Source organism: Cibotium barometz, chromosome 17, assembly GCF_041138505.1.
Source record: "Cibotium barometz isolate CiBa-2024 chromosome 17, ASM4113850v1, whole genome shotgun sequence".
In the NCBI taxonomy this organism is placed as follows: Eukaryota; Viridiplantae; Streptophyta; class Polypodiopsida; order Cyatheales; family Cibotiaceae; genus Cibotium; species Cibotium barometz.
Genome location: NC_141062.1, coordinates 34,631,402 through 34,657,683, shown reverse-complemented (window position 1 = coordinate 34,657,683; position 26,282 = coordinate 34,631,402). Strand labels below are relative to the sequence as shown.

The 26,282-nt window shown below is 43.6% G+C and overlaps 1 protein-coding gene across 5 annotated transcripts in view; it reads left to right on the top strand.

The window, feature by feature from the left end:
* LOC147629919 (uncharacterized) overlaps nucleotides 1-20,778 on the top strand; it is a 49,364-nt gene extending 28,586 nt beyond the window's left edge. For 3 of the 5 annotated variants that reach the window (XM_086811427.1, XM_086811425.1, XM_086811426.1), the window contains exons 6-11: nucleotides 6,937-7,101; nucleotides 7,241-7,435; nucleotides 19,019-19,208; nucleotides 19,313-19,517; nucleotides 19,602-19,980; nucleotides 20,065-20,778. In XM_086811427.1, the coding sequence (XP_086667553.1) occupies nucleotides 6,937-7,101; nucleotides 7,241-7,435; nucleotides 19,019-19,208; nucleotides 19,313-19,517; nucleotides 19,602-19,980; nucleotides 20,065-20,114 (1,184 nt within the window). In that variant the 3' untranslated portion in view covers nucleotides 20,115-20,778. The remainder of the gene's footprint in view (nucleotides 1-6,936; nucleotides 7,102-7,240; nucleotides 7,436-19,018; nucleotides 19,209-19,312; nucleotides 19,518-19,601; nucleotides 19,981-20,064) is intronic. The other 2 variants (XR_015267767.1, XR_015267766.1) reach the window with 1 other exon arrangement.
* The last annotated feature ends 5,504 nt before the right edge of the window (nucleotides 20,779-26,282 follow it).

Genomic DNA, 26,282 nt, shown 5'->3' with positions numbered 1-26,282 from the left:
GACGAGCATGTTCCAGCATCCACTGTCGAGGAGCCGCCACTTCTTGGAGATCCAGAGTCTGATGATGATTCCCAGTCTACCACTCCAGTTGATCCACCTCAGTCATCACAGGAGGTTGAGCCCGCAGCTGGAGTTGAGCCCCCGCGACCACAGGAGGCTCCACGATCTGTTCGAGTACCTAGGTGGTTGATGGACACCCTTCGGGAGTCAGGTGTCCCGGAGCTACCCTCCGAGTGGACCACAGAGGACGGCCCTCGAAGATCACATCGAGTTCGAGATAAAAGCAACACGGCGGAGCTTCTTCAGGTGAACTATGCTCTTATGTCTCGTATCATACGGGATAAAGAGCCCACTTCCTTAAAGGAAGCCCTTTCACAGGATACTTGGAGGGAAGCCATGCAGGTGGAACTTGACGCCATCGAGAAGAACAACACTTGGGAGTTGGTACCGAGGCCGTCGAAGCGGTCAGTCATTGGTGTCAAATGGGTCTTTAAGACCAAGTACGCGGCTGATGGGTCGGTGGACAAACACAAAGCCAGGCTCGTGGCTAAGGGTTATGCTCAGCGGCCAGGCATCGACTACGAGGATACCTTTGCACCGACAACGCGGATGACCACGATTCGGACCGTTCTTGCCCTTGCTTCTTCTCAGAGGTGGTCCGTGTACCAGATGGATGTAAAATCGGCGTTCCTTAATGGTGACCTGCAGGAGGAGGTGTACGTTGAGCAGCCTCCAGGCTTCATTGTTCCAGGATCGGAAGGGATGGTTTACAGGTTACGTAAGGCCTTGTATGGTCTTAAGCAGGCTCCGCGGGCTTGGAATCAGAAGATTGATTCCTTCTTTATTCGGACTGGATTCCAGAGATCGGTTTGCAGATCCGAACTTGTATCTCTTTCGGGAACGCGGCATGGTCACACTCATCATCCTTTATGTGGATGATCTCATTCTCACCGGCGGTCATGTGGAGCACATTGGAGTGACGAAGGCTGCCTTGTCAAAGGAGTTTGAGATGACCGACTTAGGCTTACTCCACTTCTTCTTGGGATTGGAGATCTGGCAGACCCAGAGGGTTTTTTTTCGTCTCTCAGCAGCGGTATGTTCATGAGTTGCTTGAGGCCTTTGGGATGGAGAACTGCAAGCCTATTACTTCGCCGATGGACCCGAACACAAAGTTAACCGTTACAGATCCTTGTGAGCCAGTTGATGGAGCTCTTTTATGCAGACGCCATTGAAGACTCATTGGGACGCAGGATTGCAGATCTTGCGGTATCTGCAGAGTACGAAGGATCTGGGACTCTTTTACACAGGAGGGAATGGAGTCAAGCTCCAAGGTTGGAGTGACTCAGATTGGGGAGGAGATCCAGACACGAGGAGATCTACTTCAGGATACACTTTTACCCTCGGCTCAGGAGCGGTTTCTTGGAGCAGCAAGAAGCAGCCGACTATTGCCCTTTCTTCGACAGAGGCAGAGTATCGGGCTGCTTGTGGTGCTGCTTGTGAGGTTGTATGGCTGCGGAGGCTGCTTGGCGAGATGGGGTTTCTACAGAGGGTGCCCACAGTCATCCAGTGTGATAACCAGAGTTGTATAGCTATTGCTCGGAACCCGGTTTTCCATGCCCGGACCAAGCATATAGAGATACAGTATCACTTTGTTCGTGAGAAGATCTTGGCGGGTGACATCTTGCTAATTTATTGTTCGACAGAGGACAATGCGGCGGACCTCTTCACGAAGTCTCTACCTCAGGCTACGCTCAGGCGGCACTCGATTGGTTACACAGCCAGGAGCTGAGAGGGGGTGTTAGAAGTCATCTCCTGTCTATTTGTATACACCAGGGCCTCTGTTGTGGGTGTGCCCGCCCGTATATCATTTTTCCACACTCCCCGTATTTTTTCCCTATTTTTCCCATTTTTTTCTAGTGGCTGGAGGGCTGCCAGTTGATGCCAGGAGCACTCTGAAGCTGGCCGACTGCATCTGTAGCAGTCGTGGGCTGTCTGAGTGCTGGCCGACTTGTTCTGTGCAAACGTGGGGCACCAGATGCTGGCCGACTGCTGTTTTTCAGCAGTCGTGGACATTTACCTAGTCGTGGGCACTTTTTAGTGCTGGCCGACTGCCCTCATGGGCTTGTATATATTGCCCCCCATCCTCCTCCACTTTCTCATTCAGTTATCTCCGGGATCTTGTGTATAGAGAAGAGTTTACACACATCTCTCTGTGTTTCTTGTGCTGATTATTTTCTGCAGTCTACTTGCTCTTGTCTACCCAAGTTTGGATATCATTTCCGCTGCATATTCTGACAAATCTCCCATTCCCAAAGCTTATACTTTCCAAATATTTAGACATCCAGGAGTCCACCAGACCCCTTTCATACTGGGAAATGTCCAGGCTGGTGACATCCTCCCCGCAACTTTAAGATTCAAGCCATATATTCAAGATATAATCATGTCCCATTAAGTGGGCGAGACGAGACCGTCTCAAAAATCTAATATAACTGTTGAATCCATGTCTCAAAGAAATGGGTGAGACTAAATAAGTCTCCATAATACGAATATCAAAATCATGTCCCAAAATAAATGGGCGAGAATTCCATGGAAGATATACTAGACACAGGCACAAGAGCCAATTGTGTCTCAATCACCAATATCAATGAGATAATTATATGCCAATGAAAATCACGAACCAGGTGCTAAGACACTTAAATAATAAGTGCCATGCACAAGAAACTAGTGCCTCGCACAGAAACATGTGCTATGCACACAAATTGGTGCCATTCAAGAGCAAAAACCATGGTGACAGAAAAGGTGGTTCTCCATAGTTGTGGCAATCCTTTCTCCCAATCCCAACAGTTCCCATGTTCTCCCATACAATCCCAACTCTGATCAACAAGCATGGTGTGGAAACAAAGAAACATTCACTCCACAATCGCAACACGAATCCACGTGTATAGTGGAGTGTTCATTGAATTGCCCTCTCACAATCCCAACATGAATCCACATGCATGGTGAGATGAACAATGAACCTCTTGGCCTCTGTATGAGGAGATAGTGATTCCAATAAGTCCAGATATCATAATCCAAGCTCAAAGCACACAAACATGTGCCAATCCACATGACCCTTGGCGTGCACATAAGTCCCTTGCCAACCAGGTATCATGTCCACTTTACCACTTGCACTCCGTGTTGGTACTCTGACCACACACCTTGGATGAGAGGTGGGCTCAAGTAACAAGATAAAACAATCACTCGGAGGCATAAATAGCCTGGTGTTCCATAAGCATTTTTGCTGCACATAGTTTATAGGCATTTCGGCCACCAACTCACTCTACCCTCTCAAGTGCCCATGTTCCCTTCCATCTGCTCTCTATTGTTCCACCCAGATATGGTAGAAACAATCTACAAGAGAGCACGTAGAACAAGAGAACACTACACACGGTATGTTGTGCTCCACACTACCGTCTGAAGTGCCCATGTTCCCTTCCATTTGCTCTCTATTGTTCCACCCACACATGGTAAACAATCTTCAAGTGAGCACGTAGGACAAGAGAACACTACACAGGGTATGTGAACAATGAGTTTCATAAGTCCAATGTATCCCAAATAAAGGGAGCCAAAAAGAATAATCCATAAACCTGAGGATAGATCCAAATCCCTATAAAAGAAGTCCAGGAATCCATAGACCTCTATACCATACCTCTTACCACATACTCCGTGCTAACTACACACCTTGGAGTAGAGGTGGACTTTTATCCATAAAAGCATCATATCCATGAGATATCCAAAGATTCTTCTCTATAAACTCGGACAGATTCGTCCATAGAAATTGCTTGTGAAGCCCAATATCTATATAAATCACGTCCAAGAAAGAAATCTCCATAGATATAATCCATCCCAATAAAGGGAGCGATAAACAATGTTTCCCTGAAACCATCTCAAGGCAAACAACACCACCTTTCTCCTTGCATGGCTATACAAGGGTTAGTGAACATCAAAAATACTTCATAGTAAATAGCCAAAGCACCAACTTTGCAAACTCAAATTATACTTAGCTTTTCTTTGCCAGGTTGGTCATGAAGCCAAAAGAAATATCTCCTCACCATATCCTTAAGATATCCCGAGATATATCTTCATATAGCTTGCTGGTAAGCTTGATAATATAATCCGCAATATCCATATGGAAAGAGTGCTAAACGTGTGCACATAAAGCCAACTTCACACTTCCAAGATAAAATTTTGTGAATTCATAAATCCTTAGATCAACAAGCTGTCTACTGCTCATGCTCGTGCTCTTGCTTCATAGGCTATGAAGTGGCTGGCCATGCTTAATAGCAATGATGGTAAGTTTGGTCCCCACTTGAGATCTTTTCTCTTCCTTATTGATAGAAGGAAGCCTCCGCTTCCAAGAAAGCCTATGCTCTGATACCAATGTAACTCGCGGCGGGTGCCCGGGGGACTAGGGCCTTTGACACACTTGTTGATACCATAGTGACAGGGGGACGGAGGGACGCCCACGTGGGACGTGGGAACGCCGTCCTGAGCCTAGAGATCTGCACACCGGGCTGGGGACGGCCAAGGGGACGGGACGGAGGGGACGTGACCAGGGGACAGGCGTTCCCCCCTGTGGGAACGGGGGGACGTTGTCTGCAGGGGACGGGGACGGTTGCAACAGCTAAATCTTCAGGCATTTTTTTTCAAATAAACGGCTACTAGCCGTAAACACTGGCCATTTGAGAGAGAGAGACAGAGAGAGAGAGAGAGAGAGAGAGAGCAACACAACTATATAATGGGCTTGGAGCCACTCCTCTTCTACTCAAGCCTTCCAAGACTTGAGTTCCTCTCCACGATCTCCCTCTCCTACTCAAGCTTCCCTCTCCACTATCTCCCTCTCCTACTCCACGGTCCATCACCTTCCTCTCCACCCTCTCCTACTCACTACACCGTCCCCACCCCCTCGTCCCCGTTCCCTACCTTTAGCCGTCCCCATCCCCGTCCCCGTCCTCGTCCCCCGTCCCCATCCCCGTCCCCGTCCCTTGGTAACTATGGTTGATACCATCAATGCATATTAAAACATTTAAACATGGCCACAACCTTAACACATATCCATCATCACTTTACATAAAACATAAAAGTTTGGACATAACATCCACAAATGCTGAAAATGGAGCTTGCACGTGTGACAGCGCATAGAGGCCGGAATGGGCCGACCCCCCCCCCCCCCTTGGAGTATTTTATTACCCAAGGAGAATAATATCATGTACAAGCTTTGAGGGCCTTACACTCCCCACGGGAGATGCCGGATTATCCATATACAAATGCCATAACACAGCCCAACACGAGGCAACCAAGCCGAAACATAGGCTGTAGAAATGCCGAGCCAACAACATAATCCATATACCTCCGTGTGGGTACTGATTCTTTCCCAAAAACCATGGGTCTTCATGCAATAGAGCTGGTACAACAAGTACAATTCTCCATTCAGTCGGTACAGTAGGTACAATGGTTGGTACAGCAGGTACAGTGGTTGGTACAACAGGTACGGTGGTTGGTATAGTAGGTACAACAAGTATAAAAGCCGGTACAGTCGGTACAAGGGTTGGTACAACAAGTACAATGGCTAGAAATCATAATAAATGATTAAATACCCTTGCCTTCAGTATTTCTTCGCGATGGAAGCCTCCAAAACAGTCCCCAACAGCCGGTATTCTTCATGGGCAGCCTTCAAGAGAGAGAAAGAGAGTAGCCATCATTAGGGCAGCCTGTAATGGTGGTAGAGGCTAGTGTGCAGCAAGAGAGCCTCCATTAATGAAGAGAGAGGGCTCCAATTTATAGATTTGGGCCTCCCATGAGCTAAAATGGCAAGAGAAGGCTACAATGACAAGTGGAGAGCCACACAATAGCTGAAGTGACAAGTGTGAGGCCACTTGTCCCACTTTAATCCACTTTCTTGCCACATGTCCCAATCTAAGAGATGGGTCCTTTCATAAACTTTATCTCTAAAAATATCCCAACTAGTAGACATTCTGTCATAGGCACTTTGCCAACTCTTGGTATCTACTCAATTCCAGATGTAATGACGTGAACAGAATTTCCATCGGAGTCAGGCCAAAAATAGCAACTCTCCTAAATTTTAGGAGTGTGGTCCTTTGTATTCTAGGATAATCCCCCATTCCCAAAGCTTGTACTTTCCAAATATTTAGACATCCTGGAGTCCACCAGACCCCTTTCATACTGGGAAATGGGTGACACTAACCACTGTGGTTTTGTAGGATGTGGTCCTTATAGAAACATGGTAAATGGATGGATATGTATGTACGTATGTATGTATGTGCATCCATGTATATATAGCTTTCTTATATAAGCCCTTAACCCTAATCTTGGGTTAACCCTAACCCTAATCGTAGGTTAGCACACGTCCCTACCCCTGACCCTAGGCTGGTCGGGAGTAACACCAAGGTCCTCATGTTTTGCAAATATACTTTATATTAGGTCTATCTCTCCTTCTCTGTTGTGTCTTGCTTAGTGTTTGATAAGCGTTAATCTCTCATATGCTTAGCATTAATCTAGGTTTAAGTCTTTATGTTGTGTATGACAATGGTTGGGTGGTGAGCTACTTCTAATCTAGCTCAAACTAACTTGAGTTATACTCATTTGGCCCTTAATGTTCAGTGTTTCACTTCAATCATCTAGTGCTTTGGTGCGGCAGTGTTCAAATCATCTTGAGTTATGTTCAATCAACCTTGGGATTTTACTTATTTAGCTGTTTAAGGTTGTGCATTAGATGCCAGGTTCCTTCAATAAGAAAGCTAGCCACAGGTGGTTTTGTAGGATGTGGTCCTTATAGAAACAGTTGTAAATGGATGGATATGTGTGTATTTATGTATGTGCATCCATGTATATATAGCTTTCTTATTTAAGAGCAATCATTTTATTGGGTGGGTGCAGAGACTGGTGTTTGGAGCAAGGTCATGACGGCAGATATAGGGCCTTGTGCGAGATTTTCAGTTGCAGGGGATTGCATAGATGCCAGATCAGGAGGAGTTCTTGTTTTTATTGGCGGATGCAATGAGAATCTGGAACCTCTTGATGACATGTATTATCTGGACACAGGTACATTACCAACTTTCCTCTGATATTGACGTAGGTATACATACATGTGTGCGTGCATTTATGTCTGTATGTGTATATGTATTCAACGCGCACACTTGATGTTTTGAATTGCCTGACCGATGGTTTATTTAGAATGCAGAGTTGCAGGCACATGAAAGGCCAGAGAGGCTCTTACTGCGGAAAGAGCTCAAGAGGAAGAGGCAAGGGAAGCAGCTAGTAGTGAAAAGCCCAGAGATAGAGAAGAAAGCATCACCACTACCTACAATTGACATGCAGCCAATGTTAAGCTTGAATACTGTACTGCCTGCTCCAATACCTGTTTTTCCTGCAGTTGGTATGTGCTACCTCCATAATTCGAGCTCTTCTTTACCAAGTTAAGTGTGTTGTTACCTTTGTTTTCTTACAGACTTCTTGTTTCACTTATTGAAGGTTGTTTGCAAGTTTGTGACTTGTCAAATGGTTGGGCATTCCTAAGCTAGCAGCAATAATTAACATGCAAATGGACTTAGAAAGGAGGAAGGCATGGTATTTGGGTTTGCTAAGCAAGACATTTACAAGAAAACTTACCTTAGGGTATATGTTCTTCCTTGAATATAAGCCTTTTCCAAACTTCCACTCATGGGAGAGGCAAGGATAGCATCCCTCTCTCTTTCCTTCTTAAATGTCAAGTGGATGGACTCACAGAAGGCTTCCTTGATAGCTGTTGGTATGTAGAGTGGCCCTTTGAATGAGATCATGCACATGTTGGATGTGAGTCAGATTCTCTGAGGTACTTTCTCACTTGATTTCTTAGGAGGGTGGTGGGTGGATATGGGTGCTGAAAGAGTGCATAGAGCGGAAGCAAGATGAGCACTAGAGTGTGCTGATCTGAGATGTGCAAAAGAGAGAGAGAGAGATATGAAGCTAATAAGCTGAATATACTGCAATGAAAGCAATCCCGAGCAAGAGACAGTATAGTCTCATAAGTGAAGGATAGAACAGGTGAGTGTGTGTCAACACATGAACCACACCTCAAGCAATAAATAAATGAAAATGGGAGAGGCCAGTCCACCTATATATAGGTCATATGCGGCTGGCCGACTGGACAAAATAATCTGGCCGACTAGAAAAATACCAGAAAAATGGAGAAAAACAGGAGAAAATAAGGGTGGCCAACCCACAGCGCCAAGGGCATAGTCACAAGGGACAGGGGATGGTAATGGGGGACGGGGACGGGACGGGGGACGGCCATATGTAGGGAATGGGGACGGGGGTAGGAACGGCACTTAAAAATTACTTTGTTAGTACCACCCACTCGCCTATACGGGCAAAGCTTGCATGTCCATGGCTGTGCACCACCTCCATGAGGGGATGGGGTGTGATTGACCTCATCCCACCATGTCCATCCCGTCGTCCTTCTACGGGTAGTTGGAACTTGAAGAGCCACTGCCACGAGGAGGATGCCATGGATGATGGATGCCTCCTTGTCACTTGATAGCTTGAGAGAGAGAGAGAGAGAGAGAGAGAGAGAGAGAGAGAGTGAGTGAGGCTTGAGCCTTGAAAGTTGAGGGAGAACTTGAGTGTGAGGATGGGTGGGGGTGTGTGTGTGTGTGTGTGTGAAGCTTGAGAGAGAGTGTGTGAGGGAGAGAGTGTGTCTTGAGAGGCTACAGCTTGCTTGTGTGAGAGCTTGAAACTTGAGACCTTGGCCCTCGAGGCTTGCCGCTTGAGGGAGAGTGTGTGTGTGTGTGTGCGTGTGTGTGAAGCTAAAGCTTGAAGTGTGAGGGTGTGTGTGTGTGTCTTCTTATAGGGAGGGAGGCAAGAGAGAGGCCAAGGCCCGAAGCCTCAAAGGCTCAAGGCCTATGGGCCAAGGCTAAAGGCCCATGAAAAGCCCCTCCCAAACGCCCAAAAGAAAAGGTCAAAAATGTGACCATTGCCCAAACAATAACCTGCAGGCGTCCCCATGCAGCCGTCCCCCACAACCGTCCCCTCTTGGATCCGTCCCCGGAATGCCGTCCCTTGTGAGGGACGCCCAGCTGGGGACGTCCGTCCGTCCCCGTCCCACAGTTTTCCCGGGACGGCGTCCCCCCGTTCCAAGGGTCCGTCCCCTCCGTCCCTTGTGACTATGGCCAAGGGCCATAAAAGGGATCAAATATGGGCACAATACATGGGCATAATATGGGGATGAATATGCTAACACCCCATCTTAGCACAAGATGCTGAACAAACTCCGAGAAGCCGAAGATGGGGAGCCAAGGAAGCCTGAGACACCAACTTGGTGAACAAATCTGCTGCATTTGTTGCATTCTCTGCTGAAGGATAATACTCCAAATGCAAATCTCCAGCAAGAACCCGTTCACGAACATAGTGATACTGAATCTCAATGTGTTTCGTACGAGCATGAAACAGAGGGTTCTTGGCAATGGCGATGCAACTATGATTGTCACACCAAAGAAGAGTAGATCCGGTAGGAGGAAAGCCAAGTTCTCCCTATAATCTCCGCAACCAAATCGCCTCATAGGCAGCATAACAAACTGCACGATACTCTGCCTTCGTAGAGGAAAGCACCATAGTAGGCTGCTTTTTACTGCTCCATGAAATGGCTCTCGACCCAAGTGAAAAAACACAACCAGTGGTCGAACGCCGAGTATCCGGATCTCGAGCCCAATCTGAATCAGACCATCCAGGAAGAGTGCACCCTTGGCCATAAAAGATGCCAAAGTCCAAAGTACCACGCAAGTGCTGAAGAACCATGAGAGCCCACGGCAAATGCTGCTGACAGGGTTTGGAAGTGAAAGAACTCAATAAGCTGACTGTGAAACAAATGTCCAATCGGGAATAGGTCAACCATACCAACAATCGACGAGAATCCGATATTGTCCGTGATCAATCCCTGGAGAAGCATCAAGAAGAGAAAGCTTCTCACTAGTATCCGTAGGAGAAGATATTGGTCTACACCCAGTCATCTAAAACCTGTCAAGAATCTCCTCTGTGTACTTCTGCTGAGAGAATAAAATGAGGGGTCTGCCAAATCTCAAAGCCAAGAAAATAATGCAAAAGGCCAAGATCTGTCATCTCAAACTCTGTTCCAAAGCATCCATGACCGAACGGATCCTCACAGAATAAGAACCTGTAAAGATGAGGTCATCAACATAGACCACAATGATAACAACTAACCCCTCTCAAAGAGGATATAAAGGTTCGAATCTACATGACAACGGCGCAGGCCAAGCTTCTGAAAGAACTCATCAATCCGCTTGTACCAAGCTTGCAGAGTCTGCTTGAGACTATACAAAGCTTTCTTCAGCTGATACATCTTGTCCTGTTTGCCTAGAACCTCAAGTCCCAGCGGCTGGTCAGCATATACTTCTGTGTAAGCTCTTCATTCAGGAAAGCCGACTTGACGTCTATTTGGAATACGAGCCATCTATGATGTAACACGCGGAAGCTCTGGGGTCTTCTTTCAGCCCTAAACACCACTGAGAACACGCTGATGCAAAAACGCAGACAGAAGGGAGAGTAGAGAGAGAGATAGCTGGAAATTCAGTATATTCATATGGTACAAAAAGGTACCCAAAATCTACAGCCATAGGCTGCTGAAACCGGCCTTCAGAAATCTGACGGGTGGTGAAACAAACACTTGCACATAAAACATTTCATCATCCATGGGAACCTGGAAAAGGAGACAAACAGGGGGAGCTAGAGTGCTCCTGCAAATAGTACAAGGACATCGATTGGCCCCAAAACGCAGTGGCGCCCCTTGTGGTATTTCTTTACTTGATCAAAATTTGAGTACAAAGTACAACTCGTAGAATCCTCTACCAATAGGATCCCTCGAAGCTTTTCACCCAGGACTTCAAAAAAAAAAAACTCTCGTTATTACAGCAAAGCATTCCATAGAGAAGGCACACGTGTACAATACCTCCCTGCTTGAAAAGGTCTTCTCCATCATGGATCCCATAAACCCTTTCCCAAACAACAGTAGGGCTGAACCAAACCATATGTTCTTCCCTATAGTCACAGCTTGCATGTAACCTCGAGAAAACTATAACCTGTTCACATGAATCCAAAGACATGCTTTCCACCTGAAACCAAAGACATGTATCCGATAAACCAAAGACCTGTATCCCATAAACCATAGGTCTGTATCCTCGATACCAAAGTCATGTTTCTTCTCGAAAAACCAATGTCCTGTTTCCATAACAGATAAACCCACATAAGCACCATCCAATCACGGTGCTAAAAACTTAGAGAGAGAAAGATAGAGGACGTGTCAAGCAATCCTTGAATACACATAAGTCCCAGACGAAGGGCAACACACATCTCTTCCCAGAACATCATCCTGTGCAACTTAACTTGATTCTCTGTATCCCAATCTCATAAAACAAGGCCTGCAATCCACGATGAGAGAACCATATCCACGCACCAGGGCCTGTAAACCACACACGGAGTCCAAGAGATGCGCCACACAAAAGCACGAATGCCCATAGCACAGAGGCGCGCCCAACAGCAGCCCATGCGTGCTTCTGTGACAACCTGGATGCGACTCCTGCAAACCTGCGTAGCCCACAATCCGGCCCACGTGGCAGCATGGCGTACGGTTTTGGTGCCCGCCTGGCTGCAGTCCACATACGTAGTCCAACGCAGCCCCTTTGGCGCTCGCAGCCCACTTGGCTGTTTCCATACATGAAGCAGTCGTGCTGTTCGCAGTCCGCCTGACGCCCGCTTGACTGCCTCAGTACACGCAGCAGCCTGACGTCCACTTGGCTGCAGCCCATCTGTGTAGCAGCGCCTGGTCACCCGTATAGCCGCTTGATCGCGCTGGTTTTTTGCAGCCCGTACACACAGCACGTCAGGCGTCCTTTCGTTGGCTACAACTGGTGAATAGTTTTTGAACTTCACAAGATAGCGACGGGAAACTTTACCTCGTATCTTTCTTTCCTTATGTGCCAGTATCTGCTTTGGAATAAGAACCTCATCAAGTTCCTCAACTTCCGGCCGAGCCTCATCTGATACATCCTCAGGCACATCCCCACGGAAAGGTCTAAGTAGACTCACATGAAATGCATTGTGAATCCTCCAGTGATCTGGTAGCTTCAAACAATAGGCCACCTCACCAATCTTTTTTTCAATACCTAAAAAGGTCCATAATAGCACATGCTCGACTTAGGGAATAAGCGCTCTTTACCCTTCATCTTTTTGAGCCTAGCTTTCTCAAATCGCAAAAGAACCCAATCACCCAATGCAAACTCTAATGCACGTGTGTGACGGTCTGCAGCTTTCTTTTGGTTTTGCTGAGTTTTTTGGAGTGCCAACTTAACTCTCCTATAAGCTTCATCCATGTTCTCCACATACTTGTCAGCCTCAAAGAATCTTTTGTGTGCAAAATGGGTGGTACCTTCTTTCCTCCCTCCACAATCTCAAAAGGCGCCTTGCCCGTCGAGGTATGGATGGTGTTTTTATAAGCGAACTCCACCAAAGGAAGATACTTTTCCCATTGGTGCTTGTGCTCTTACACACAACACTTGAGAAGATCTAACACTGTGGAATTAGCCTCTTCCGACTGCCCATCTGTTTGTGGATGAAATGATGGTGAAAACTTGAGAGTTGTACCCATGTTGTCAAACAACCCTCTCCAAAATAAACTCGTCATCCGTGGATCATGGTCACTAATGATAGACGAAGGCATGCCATGATACTTGAAGATGTTCGCTATGAACAACTTCACCATGTGATCAACTTTGATCTTTGTACGCACGGGAATGAAATGAGCCTGCTTACTGAACTTGCATATGATAGTCCAAATGCCATCATTCCCCGTTTGTGCTCCGAAGATCAAATATAAAATCCATGGCAATGCTCTCCCATGGTCTATCTGGAATAGGTAAAGGCTGAAGTAACCCTGGTGTTTTCTGACAGTCATACTTCACCTTCTGACATACGATGCATTGCCTAACAAAAGCATCAACATCTCTTCTCAAGGTCGGCCAATAAAAGAAAGCCTCAATTGCCTTTACCGTGGTGTCAATACCTCTATGACCTACATATGGTGGAGCATGACTTTCAATCATAACCTTGAGTCGTAACTGCTTGGTAACACAGTCTACCATGCATGAACAAAAAGCCACCCCTGAGAGTATAATGATCATGCCACCGACCCTTAGACATCTGATCATAGACCCTTCCAAAATCCTCATCCTTGGCATACTCCTCTTTCATCTCATCAAGCTCATGATGATAAGCAAGTGAAACTGCTGAGACCTGTGGCTTGCGTGACAAAGCATATGCCACAACATTCTTTTTGCCTTCCACATGTACAATCTGAAAGTGGAACATAGACAAAAAGTTGGCCCATCTCATATGCTTCTCTGAAAGTTTAGTTTGAGTGAGGAAATAACGCAAGGTCTGATGATCTATCTGCACAGTGAAATCAGCCCCAAGCAAATAGTGTTTCCATGTAGAAAGAGCATGAATTACAGCCAACATCTCTTTCTCATAAACCTGCAAATGCTTCTCGGCATTCTGTAATATACGACTCTCATAGGCTATCACATGTTCTTCCTGCATGAGAACTGCCCCAATGCTGTTCCCAGATGCATCACACTAGACAACAAAAGTCTTTCGGAGATCGGTAATACCAATACGAGATCCGAAGTAAGCTTTTCTTTAAGCTTTTTAAAGGCTGCAATTTCCTGATCAGCCCATCGAAACGGAGTTGCCTTCTTTGTTAAAGCATGAAGGGGCGAAGCAATCTCAGCAAAATACCGTATATACCGCCTGCAATAGAAAAACAATCCCAAAAAGGTGCGTACATCATGCACGGTCCTTAAATCTGGCCAATTGAGAATTGCTTCCACTTTCGAAGGATCCATACGGACTCCATCTTTAGACACGATATGTCCCAAGAAGTGTCTCTCTTCCGAGAAGAACTCACTCTTCTTGCCATTAATGACCAACCTATGCTTCTGGAGTTCTTCAAACACAATGGCCAAATGCTTCCTATGCTCCTCCTCTGAGCGTGAATGCACAATCATATCATCAAAGAATGTTCCACAAACGCTCTATGAGGCCGGAAAATCCTATCCATCATCCTGTTAAAGGTGGCTTGAGCATTTGTCAAGCCAAAGGGCATGACCAAGAACTCATATAGCCCAAAAGTGGTCCGAAATGTTGTCGTATGCACATCCTCGGGTCTAATACACATACCCGCTTTTCAAGTCTATCCGACTAAAGACTGTGGAGCCCTGTAAGCGGTCCAATATGTCATCGATCCTTGGAATAGGGAATTGATTCTTGATGGTGTTCTTGTTTAGCGCTCTCCAGTCAATACACATGCGCCAAGAACCATCTTTCTTTTGCACTAAGAGCACAGGTGAGCAAAAGGGTGATGAGCTAGGTTGAATCAACTCCTTTTTCAACAAATCCTGTACCTGGCTCATAATTTCCTCTTGTTGGGATGCACTAACACGGTACGGCGGTCTATTTGGTGGGGTACTCCCCGGAATAAGATCAATAGCATGATCTTCTGGCCTTTCCGGAGGAAGTTCTCCTGGCAATGACTCGGAAAAACAATCCTGGTACTCACGTAGAAAATCAGTCCTGTCTTTATCTAACATAGACAAATTAGATTTAGACTCATTATCTTTTGCATCCTTTACAAAAACCAAGTACGTGGAAAGATGCTTTTTCATTACTGATGAAATGGCCGAAGCCGACACAATAGGAACAGATTTCCCTCTAAGCTTTACATCCAAAATATGCTCTTTCCCTCTATGAGTCAAAGTAATCTTCTTGTTATACGTATCCACCACCGCATGTACTCTACGACACCATGGCATACCCAACAAAACATCACACCCATCAAGTGGCATGATATAGAACTTCTCACTGTCCACATAACCCTACACATGAAGCCTCAGCTTCCCAATAATAGGAGTAACGGGTTCTGCATACCCAGGACAAGCCATATTAGCCTCATACAAAGGCTCCATCTCCTCTCCAATCTGCGAGCCAAATCTGGTGAGATAAAGTTGGCCCTAGCACTTGTGTTAAGAGATAAAGTTGGCCCTAGCACATGTGTCAAAGAAAATCAAGGCATTCTGATCTCTAACTTTGTCCCATGCCCTGCACAACTGAGTCTCCTCCCCACCTGGCTGTTTCCCAACAAGATCAGGAACTAACCCTGCAGAAGGTTTTGCTTTCTTAGACTTGGGCTCCCCTTTAGTGTTAGAGTCCTTTTGGGACTTACGCTTGGGACAATTGAAAGACATATGTCCCTCCTCAGTACAGAAAAAGCACTTCTTAGCATCCATCAAAGCTTGTCTCTCCTCAGGAGTTCTCTTGGGCATTGGTAACTTCTTATACCGCTTCTATGTAGGCACTGTTGCATCATGCGAAGCATGCCCTGACTTTTCAGTTTTCTTGCTTGTGCTTTTATTGCCCCTAAATCCAGATGAAACCCCAGTGAGTAATGCATTTTGCCGTCATGGCATTCTCTATCATTTGCGACATATTTATTACTGGAGTCTTTATGCAATAGTCATGCACTTCCTTGGGCAACCCACAACAATACTTCTCAACCTGCTTAGACAAAGGCACTGCACGATAAGAAGTAACTGGGAGTAAAGCTTTTCAAAACTTCTTATTATAATCCTCAAGATTCTCACACTTTTATGCATCTAACTTGTGCAATGCAGTCATTACATCCACCTCAAATGTAGATGTGAGCCACACGGAAGAGAAAACTTGTTTAAACTGTACCCAAGTAGATGGTGCTATGCCTTGCAAAAGAAGAGTGGACCACCATTGCAATGCATTGCCCTTGAGAAAAGTCGCGGCTTTTCTCACTTTCGAGGATTTCGTGTAATTTCCACCAGAAAAAGCAGCGTCAAACTGCTGTAAAAAGGTTAGTGCCTTGAGCTTGTCCTTGGCCCCACTGAATGTATCAAATTTTACTGAAGCTCCACCTTCCTTATAATCCTTCGCCTTACTCATAGGCGTTAGATTATCGTAAGGAAGTGGCCTCACAAGATTGCTACCCCCTGCATTCATGCCCATCATAGGGTCAACATTGCCAGTTCCCACACTTGGCATACCATGCATTCTTGCTGATCCCCCCATGTTTCCAAACATACCACTATGCATACCGGGCTGCATGCCCCCATACATGTTTCCTTGCATTCCGGGCTGCATGCCCCCATACATATTCCCTTGCATTCCGGACTGTATACCACCATACATATTACCTTGCATACCAGGCTGAAAATTAGCTCCAAAATTCCCTTGCATTCCCATGCCCCCCTGAGGGTAACCCCCAATCATAGATTGGAACATGGAACCACCGCCAAAATAGCCTGGATGCATAGACTGCTGCGGAATAGGTGGCTGTCTAAAAAAAGAACTCTGTGGGTTTGCACCATAAGTGTTCTACATGTTAGGAAACGGTCCAAAAGCAGGATCCTGTGGGAAGGCACCACTATTGCCCTGAGGTGGGTTCCTAGAATGCTCTTTCTTCTTCTTCTTCTTAGGCTCAGAAGGGGTTCTCATAAATTCAGCAAACTTCTCACTTTGTGTGAGCTGCATAAACACATCCATTGCCCTTGCCAAACGAGCTTTAAATTGGGCATCATCTTCCTCTTTACTTGGCATGTCTTCTAGCTGCATTTCATCCTCATAATGTGCATCTTCTGCAGCCTGTCTCTTGCAAGTACATTCTCAGATTCAGTCCTCTCAGGAGTGGTCTCCTGCTCTTCCTCATCAGCATAAAAATTGTCATCTTCTGTGTCTGACATCTTGCTGAAATTTTCAGCAATGGCTTTCCTCTCGAGACAACCACGAGCTCACCCCCTTAAGAAAGTTGATGATGGTCCTGGCAACGAAACCTTGAAACCGGCCTCTGGAAGAACCAAAGTGCGGTAGACTAGCAGTCACCCAATCCAATTGTAGTCCAGCTAATAAACAAATAAACAGGAGCTAGAGTGCTCCAAAACAAGAAAGAGAACGACACCTGTTGGCCCCAAAGCTTGGCGCCCCTTTCGGTATTTCTTTATTCAATTTCAATGGAAAGGATTTAGATGATTACATTATGGCCATTCATGGCTCGTATGTCTGCAAGTCCAATCTGCCAAACCTTAGGACCTCTTAGCATAGAGGTTACACAGCCTTGTGTCCCAAGAACACCACACTGATGTCTCCTCTAATCTGCTAAGTCTGTACATCCATGAGGCCTTAGATATGCATCTGACTGAATGCTGATAGCCATAAACTCAGCCATGAAAAACAGTCGACAAACTCATCCAAATCAGCCCACAATCTTGTCCTGTTTCCACTCTCTGAACTGCCAAACCCTTCCTCTCACAAAGGGCCAGAGAGAACCACTCTGGAACAGTCACGAACTAGTGAAAAGAAAGACTCCATAAGACACCACTTGCAGTCCCACTTGCTCACAAAGAGAGAGAGAAACTTACAGTCTTTATGCCACCTTTCTCCAGAGAGAGAAAGAGAGAAGTGAATCGTCAACTGAGTCACCTACAGTCAGCCTGTATGCTTCTAGCTTTCCAAGCAAGAGAGAGAGATAGAGAGTAATAGCAATTTAGCTTCTGCGCGCAGCCTGCAAGCAGCCTGCCGCCCTGCTGTTCACTTGTCTGTGCACTGACTGAAAACAGTCCGCTGCCCCTACTGCCTCTCCTATGCGCTGCCTGCCAACAATCCGCCTGTATGCTGCCGCCCCTGCTCCTCTGTCCAGTCCGTGAGCAGCCTCACACGCTTTTCCTGTAGCAAGACTATCGCGCGCGCGCGAGAGAGAGAGAGAGAGAGAGAGAGAGAGAGAGAGAGCAATACTCCTATGCTGCCTGTAGCACCAGCCGATTCCTCCTCTTCACAGGCTGTTTTTCCACGCCAGATTCATGCGCTGTCCTTCAGCCCCACACTTCTCCAAAAAGCAAGAGAGAAAGAAAGAAAGAAAGAAAGAAAGAAAGAAAGATTAATGGATCTCTGAAAAAATGTAGTAATCTGTGTCTGTCGCCCCCCCTCTAGAGCTGTCTGAGCCTGTAATAATGTCTCTTTGTGGCGCTGTATGTCTAGAATGTATCTCCCCAGTATGCGCTGGTCTGCTGCCTCAAAGATCTGGCGTAGGGAATGTGGCTCTCTGAATAAAATGGGATATCTCTCTCTGATGGCTGTATATGCTCTGCATCTGCATACATAATGCTCCTCACTCTCCACCTCCTCTCTGCACAATCTGCATACCCTCTCCTCTCGGGGGATCTGTGCTGCTCTGCCAGTCTCAATCTCCAATCGGTGTGATGAAACTCTGAGCTGACCAATAGCCACTCGGGAGCCGTGTGGTAAAAAACCCTCCATGTATCTAGGCCTCTCTATAAATCCATCATCAGTGATACTCATGAAGTGATCTCTGTAGTATAGCATCTTCGGTGGAAGAGGCTGTGTAGGCGATATCCATGTCTCTCGTGTATAGAGCTGCCATAGATCCTGTCTCAATACTCTGTTCCTCTCACTATGAGAGAGACGGATATGTGGTGCATCCCTGTCATACTGGAATGGTGGTAGATGATCCATGTCTAGGCCATGCTGTGAGAACTAGGCTGTGCCATGTGGGCCACATTTTGTGCTTTTTGTCACTTATGTCATGTATGATGTGGGCTAATTTATTTTGACTTGTGAGATCTATTCAGTGTTAGTATCTAGCCATGCAAATTATGGTGCACTAGACTTTAGTGTGTCTCTGATTTGGTTATATAAATGAGCATTGTATGTTCGTCATTTCTAGGAATTATCTAGGTCGTTCCCTGTTTCCGTTCCCCCTCGTTCCCGTTCCCCCTTTTTCTCGTTCCCGTTCCCCTGGTGGTGCTGTCGTTCCGTTCCCGTTCCCGTTCCGTTGCTACTATGGTGCCGATGCATGAAGTTGCTTTACGATTTGCAGGTCCTGCCGGTGACAAGTCTTCACTCTACGAGCTCAAACCAGCTGAAAAGAGAACCTTTGAAGCCAAGATAACTGATGTGTTCCACTATGGTTACACAATTGAGTCAAATATTGATGGAAAGCTACTGCGTGGTCTGCTCTTCTCTTACAAGCCAGGTTTCACACATGCAGTCCATGCATATCTTACCAGGTTAGTTTTCCTCAGTGAAGTGAGATTGATGCAGATAATCTCCAGGCTTTTGATAAGGTTGCTGCTTCGAATCACGTATGTGAATCTCGTGCTTTTCTGTGCAGGAAAATGCTTTCATCAGATGCAAGTGCAGGCAAAGCAAGAGATGATAGGAAGACCAAGCTAAAGATAGCACGAGCTACAAAGCGTGCCATAAACAAGTCCGATGGTGGCCAAGGTGTACCATCGGACTATGTGAGTGGTGGGAAGAGCTTGGTAACACCTCCCAAGCAGCTTGTAAACTTCCCAAATCAGTGCCAACATTATACGGTAAAACCCTTGGACTTGGTTCTCATCAAGGAGCTGCAAATTTAGCTGTTATTATGTAGGTATTTGACATGGATGCCCTTCCAGCAACTACAAACACAATCACAATCACAATCAGAGCCACATCGGCACCAACCCCCACATCAGCATCAGCCCCAGCAGCCACCTCAGCATCAGCCCCAGCTGCCACATCAGCATCAGCATCTGCCACAGCAGCTGCAGCAGCATGCTTCTGCTGCTGCTCATGAGCAGCAGGATTTTCCAGCCCCTTCTCCTCCTCATTATCAGCAGCTGAGAGAGCCCTTGCCTGCACCTACCTCAACTGTTTTGCAGCAGGATTCAAGACACTTCATGGGATCTGGATATGGAGGAATGCCCCTTCCATCAAGTGAAGCCTCTCCTCTTCAAGCTTCAGGGCAAGGTTCTGGTGTGTTTGCAATTTGCAGTCTACCCTCTTCTGCACAAGGTTGGCTGTTTCTGAAGACTCCGTCATGCATTTTTCTGCTATATTTCATGCTTGCTTGCTAACCTTTCTGCCCTTAAACTTCAGGATCACAACCCTCTAGAGAACAGGCCCTGCAAACAGATCACCAACAGTAGGAGGCATACTTATTCATAAGGATTCTGGTGGAAGGCATCATTTTGTATGATATAGCTTTGTCTTTCATTAAGTTTGTAGTCTTGCTTTTGATCTGTTGTATGAGTTACCAACAGGCAGATCTTTTCTTGATGTTGCTGGGTTGCTGTGAAAGGAGGGGAAAGCTGTGATACTTTCCTCTATTTTTCCACAACTTGAAGGTGTAAACATGGTAAGTTGGTTTTGTGCTTCTGGTCCAGTTGTGGCCACAATTGCTCAAGGTGGTTAAAAATGTCAGGTATGCTATGTATTGTATGTGTGCGATACAGGTATGGAAGGTACTGATCAGTACAAGGTACGGTTGTCCTCTTTTTCTATCAAAACTGTATATATACATCATGTTTTATCAGAGAGAATACAACAACTGTATATATATCATGCACAAACAAGCATACGGGCTACATGGGTGAGGCATATGGGCTGTGCAATAAGGACAAACTCGGCCTTCAAATATTTGAAAGTGAATTTAGCGTTGTGTATGTGTATGGCACGCTATAGTTTATGGATCACTGATCCGAACTCATGTGGAATGCAACTATCTAAAAATCAAGCAGGTAAATACTTGGCCACAACCCCCATGGGTGTTGGCAGTCGTTGAAAAAGTGAATGCCAACACAGTTCTTATCAGTTGGTTTGTGGCATGTGTTTTATACCAGCATTACTGAAGGTAAGAGCACCTTAACCAAATGTCATAATCAAGTAAAGTAGAAGACGGGAAGGTGGCATGCTAGGACGAATTTGTAACATAAGCCGAATTCAGCACCGGTGAAAACTTTTGCTTGAACTCATATGGGGTACAAAATAGTTTCCAGGTTATACTGACAGGCTACAAAATAGTAGAGATAGTTGCTCCACTGTGGGGTTTTTTCTTTGTTCCTTTCTAGGTTACCACGATTCATAGTGCTTGCATGCACATTACATTCTTCTCTTTGTTCCTTTGTAGCTTACTATGATTCATAGTGCTTGCATGCACCTTGCACTCCTCTTATATGGTGCTTGCATGCACCTTACTTTGTGGTTACCACATACGTAATACTAATCCTCGGGATTAGGATGATTCATAGGGCTTGCATGCACCTTACACTCTTCTCTTTGTTCCTTTCTAGGTTACCATCATTCATAGCGCTTGCATGCAACTTACACTCTTCTCTTATATGGTTGTTTTACTTGAAACTATCTACTGATTTTTTTTTTGCATGTAGGGAAGTCCTACATACCTTTGCTTTTATGCTCTGTGCCATTTGAACTTTTCAATTATTAAGTTTTAATTTCAACAAATTCCCATCCTTACTAAAAGCAAAGCAAATGACTCTTTATTTTTTGCTGTTCACACTCAATAGTAATGGTAATGATAAGGCTCTGAATCTCTACTTTCTATTATTGGTTTTGCTCAATAATTTTGTTTTGTTTTTTGTACTCCAAAGATTGAATCCAGGTTACGTGTGCTTATTGATAATTTGCCACCCTCACTTGGGTTCTATCGATATACATTCATGCTTTAATTTTATCATGAGAGGCTCAGAAATGCAACTAATTTAAACCTACTAATAGAACCTTGAAAGGTAATTTTATTCTTTATACTGCTAAGATAAATCAATGCGTAAAATTTTTTAATTGTAAGTTATACTGATGCCTTTTGGATCACAACATTCCCAGGTTTTCTTAATTGCTATTGCTGATATAGCAAAACCCTTAGAATTCTTATGTTCCATTGTGTCTTCTCTCAATGCTGAAAAGGTATTTCAAAACTGCCTAATGGTGGCTTAAGACTTACTAAGTTCAATAGGCTAAAAGCTTCATTGCTTGGGTATTTTTAGAAGTTATAAACTGCTTTTGTTAGATTTGTGTTTTACTCAATTGGGACGAAAAGTTTAGAAACAAACTGAAGGGATTCCCATGGGTATTCCCATGGTGGATATATTCTTTTGAACTCCATTTTTTAAAAAACTTGGTAAGTAGGTTTACTCACTTTCTCCAACTTTTCTTTACTCCTTTCGGTACATCATAAGCTACATCAATAATCCTTACATTTCAAAGACAAATCAAGAGGTTGAAAAGGCCCATTTTGATTCATCCCTTGCAATTCCTTAATAAGGCAATGTCTTGCTCTTCTAGTTTCCTCAACACCAAAGTCACTCTTTGGCATCCCTTCTTAGGTGACTTCACCTCAAATTTAATTCACAACAATAACATCAATGCTAAAAACAAAACTTGCCACCCATCTTTTTATTAGTAATATAATTCATAAACTCTTGCCACTATTAATTTAATTCACAACAATAGCATCAATGCTAAATACAAAACTTGCCACCCATCTTTTTATTAGTAATATAATTCATAAACTCTTGCCACTAACACTAGTAGATAGCAGTACAAAAATGTTGAAGGTTGCAAAGTTATGCAAAGATTGATACACGAGCTCACAAAACATCAATACCCACCAATGTTGTTGTCACTATTACCATGAGTGCAGAGATGCAAAATGATGAGTAAACTCAAAAACGCATGCACTATGTCTCACCTATATACATCAACATATGCGGTTATTGTGAGAAAAACCTAATGCTTCCAAGAAGCTTGAAGGCTTGGAAGCTTGAAGGTCCAATTTTGTATGTACACAACAATGATGGAAGGACACTTATCTTCAAAGGGAACCCTCCTAGTTTGTGTGGTAGAAGTCCTCTCCATTACAATACCAACCTTTTCGAAGGGGGTGTAGTGTGAATGATTTTTTGATGGTGATAAGTAGATATTCAGTTGGTTATGTGATTGTTCTCATGGTAAAAAGTTTAAGATTGTAGGCTAACTCTACATCATTGTTCCTCACGAACTAGATGTTTTCAACTATATACATCATAGTGATTAAACTATCCTCGATTGTTATGCATGCATGCATGGATGCACGTTGGTACTACTACCTTTCTTCATGCATACCTAATATGCTTGCATATATTTATTTCATTGTTCTTTGAATTTGCATTCATTAGCCCCAATGCAGTAGAAGGTGGTTGTTCTTGTGTACTCTCTCTGATACTCCTATTGACGTGATACTCCTATTGACATGTCTATAATTATCTACTATCGTCGTGGGCATGCATATGTAGGATGAAAACTTCCATTGAACTCGCAGGCTGTGCTTCATAAAAGCATCTACATGCGCAAAATGGCTTTGTAATATTTTTGCATGCAACCCGATTTCTCCTTATAACAATTTATTTTGTAGTGATTAGCTTTCTAATAAATGCTTTTGCTTTCTATTATTGGGTTTATTTAATAAAATTAGTATTAGTTTTTTTTGGCTCCAAAGATTGGATTCAAGTTACGTCAATATATTCCTTCTCTATTTCCATGTTATTACCTTGTGATTGCTTCTCCTTACTCATTCACTAGCTACACTTATTGCTACTTGCACTTTGCCAAATTTTTTGTGTAAGTCTTAAATTATATAGGATATCTATAACATTGGGAGTCACTCTGATGCTTACTTTCTCAACTAATGCGGCAAGGTATAAATTTACTCTGTTTTCTGTTGGATGGTGGGAGGTAACAATATCTCCACTTTAACTTATTTGGTATCTTCAAGTGAAGCTAAAGCTGAAGCTAAGCTAAGTGCAGTATTATCTTGCTGCTCCTTTTTATAGAAGCACTATCATTTGTATTCCTTTAATACAAATGATGTTCCTAGTTATAGTATTTTGTATCCTTTGTTATATTGTGATTCAATTTATCGTCTTGATATTTGTCTAACTCTATTTTTCTATGGTTGGGGTTGGTTCTTTAAGTAAAGAGACTATTTTTGTTCAAGAACCTTGGTTGGATACACATAAGCGCACTTATCTCATTCTCGTTGTCGGAATAGGCAAAACTTTTTCATACACGATCTCGAAAGGTACTCAACCCCAGTAGTAGCTGAATGAGAGGTATTATTGTATATAAATTGTAGAAGATGAATGTACTTATCCCATAAACTAGGTTGTTGGGCAACATAGGCTTTAAGTAGATCTAATAAAGTGCTATTGGTAATCTCAATCTATCCATGTGTTTCTGAATGAAAAGCGATAGAGAAGTCTAACTTTATGTCTAAGTTGGAGAAAAGAGTGATCAAAAAATTATTACAAAATCTAGAATCTCTTTAAAAAAACAATGACTTTTGGTAAACCACGATGCACAAAGATTTTCTTGATAAACATAATCGTGGCTTGTTGAGAAGTCATTGTTTTCTTATAAGGTATGAAATAGGCTTGCTGACATAGACAGTCCACTATAGTCCAAATCATGTCATTATGATCGGATATAGTAGGCAAACCATAATTATGTCCATTGATATCTGTTCCCAAATATCATTAGGGATTGGTAAAGGTGTGAAGTCCTTGGGTCTTTCTTTTATAGCATTAAATTTTTTGATAAATAGAACATTTAGCCATGAATGTTGCGATATCTTGTTTAAGCTAAGGCCAAAACAATTCTCTAGACACTAATTGTACGTAGTAGAAACACCTCAATGACCCATATTTGGTGGTTAATGCATTTTCTTCAACAATACAAAATGTCTGAAAGATTGTGCAACACATAATCTCTTCTAAAAGAAGAGGTAACCATCATGACACGAATAATCACTAACAATAGGTTTTCAATTATTATCTCTAAGCTTGATCCAAAATTCAAAGAAATTAGGGTCATGCTCATAAGAATTTCTCAAACGACTTAAGGGTTTAGTGTCAACAATCACATAGATATTATGGATACTAGGACGTGTACTTAAAGTATCTACCACAACGGTTTTCTTCCATGGTTGATATTGTATTATTGTTTGAAACTATGGATAAATAAAGCCCATTTGATGATGGTCAAAAATCAAAAGTTGGGGCAACAAATAACGAATGCTATGTTTGTTAGTTTTGAGTGAAAATTCAAATCTCATTAAATAATGTTTCCAAAGTCTCAAAGCATGTAAAATAGCTGATTCCTTATCATATATATTATAATTTCTTTTTGCTGGTTTAAGCTTATAACTCTCGTAAATGGGATGTCCATCTTGCATGAGATTAGCACCAACACCTTGCCTACTTGCATTAGTAATTACTGTAAAGATTGGTCGTTGTGAAAATCTAGTAATTTAAGAACTGGTGCATGAGCCAAAGCTTTCTTAAGCTCAAAAAAGGAATGGTCATGTCTAGTAGTCTAGTCAAAGTATCCAATCAAAGTACCTAGCTTCCTTAAGAAGTTTAGTTAAAAGATATGTAACATATACAAACTTTCTAAAGTAGCTACACAAACCAAGAAATGATCAAAGTTCATGAATATCACGCCGTTTGACAATTAACAATGCTTTCTATCTTTTTAGACTCTACTCGAATACCATCAACATATACAATATGTCAGAAGTATTCAATTTCCTCTTGAAAGAAATTGCTCTTATCAGGATTGACATAGAGCCGATTCTCTCGAAGAAGTGAGAACATTTTTTCTAAATACTATTTGTGCTCTTGATGATTCTTACTAAATAAGATATCATCAAAAAATACCATAACAAAATCTTAAGTATTCAAGAATATTCTATTCATCATTCTTTTGAAAGTAGCTAGAGCATTAGTGAAACCAAACAACATAACTAAAAACTAATAGTGATTGGTTTGGGTCTAAAAGCAGTTTTAGAAATGTTACCTTTATCCATACGAATCTGATGGGGGTAACCAAACTTGAGGTCATTTTTTTTCAAAGACTTGTGCTCACTTGAGCTTGTCTAGCAAGTCATCCACTTGTAGTATCAGGTATCGGTTCTTCACAATAATCTTGTTTAAAGTACGATAAAATCGATACACATTCAATATATCCCATTCTTCTTTTTTAGATGAGAAGAATTGGGGCACCAAATGGAGAACTGCTGGGTCTAATTAGTCCTTTCTTTAACAATTCTTATACTTTTTTTTGAATCTCTTTCTGCTTTAAAACATATTGACTCATAAGGAATTTACATGGCGGAGAGATTTTGGGGATTATCTCAATTTTATGGTCTTCTAGATGGGATTTAGGTAAACTAGAAGGTAGATCATCCATAATACAGTCAGAGAACTTAGAAATAAGGGGATCATGAGACATGTTTGGTTAGAGTCATCTTAAGCACTAAGCTG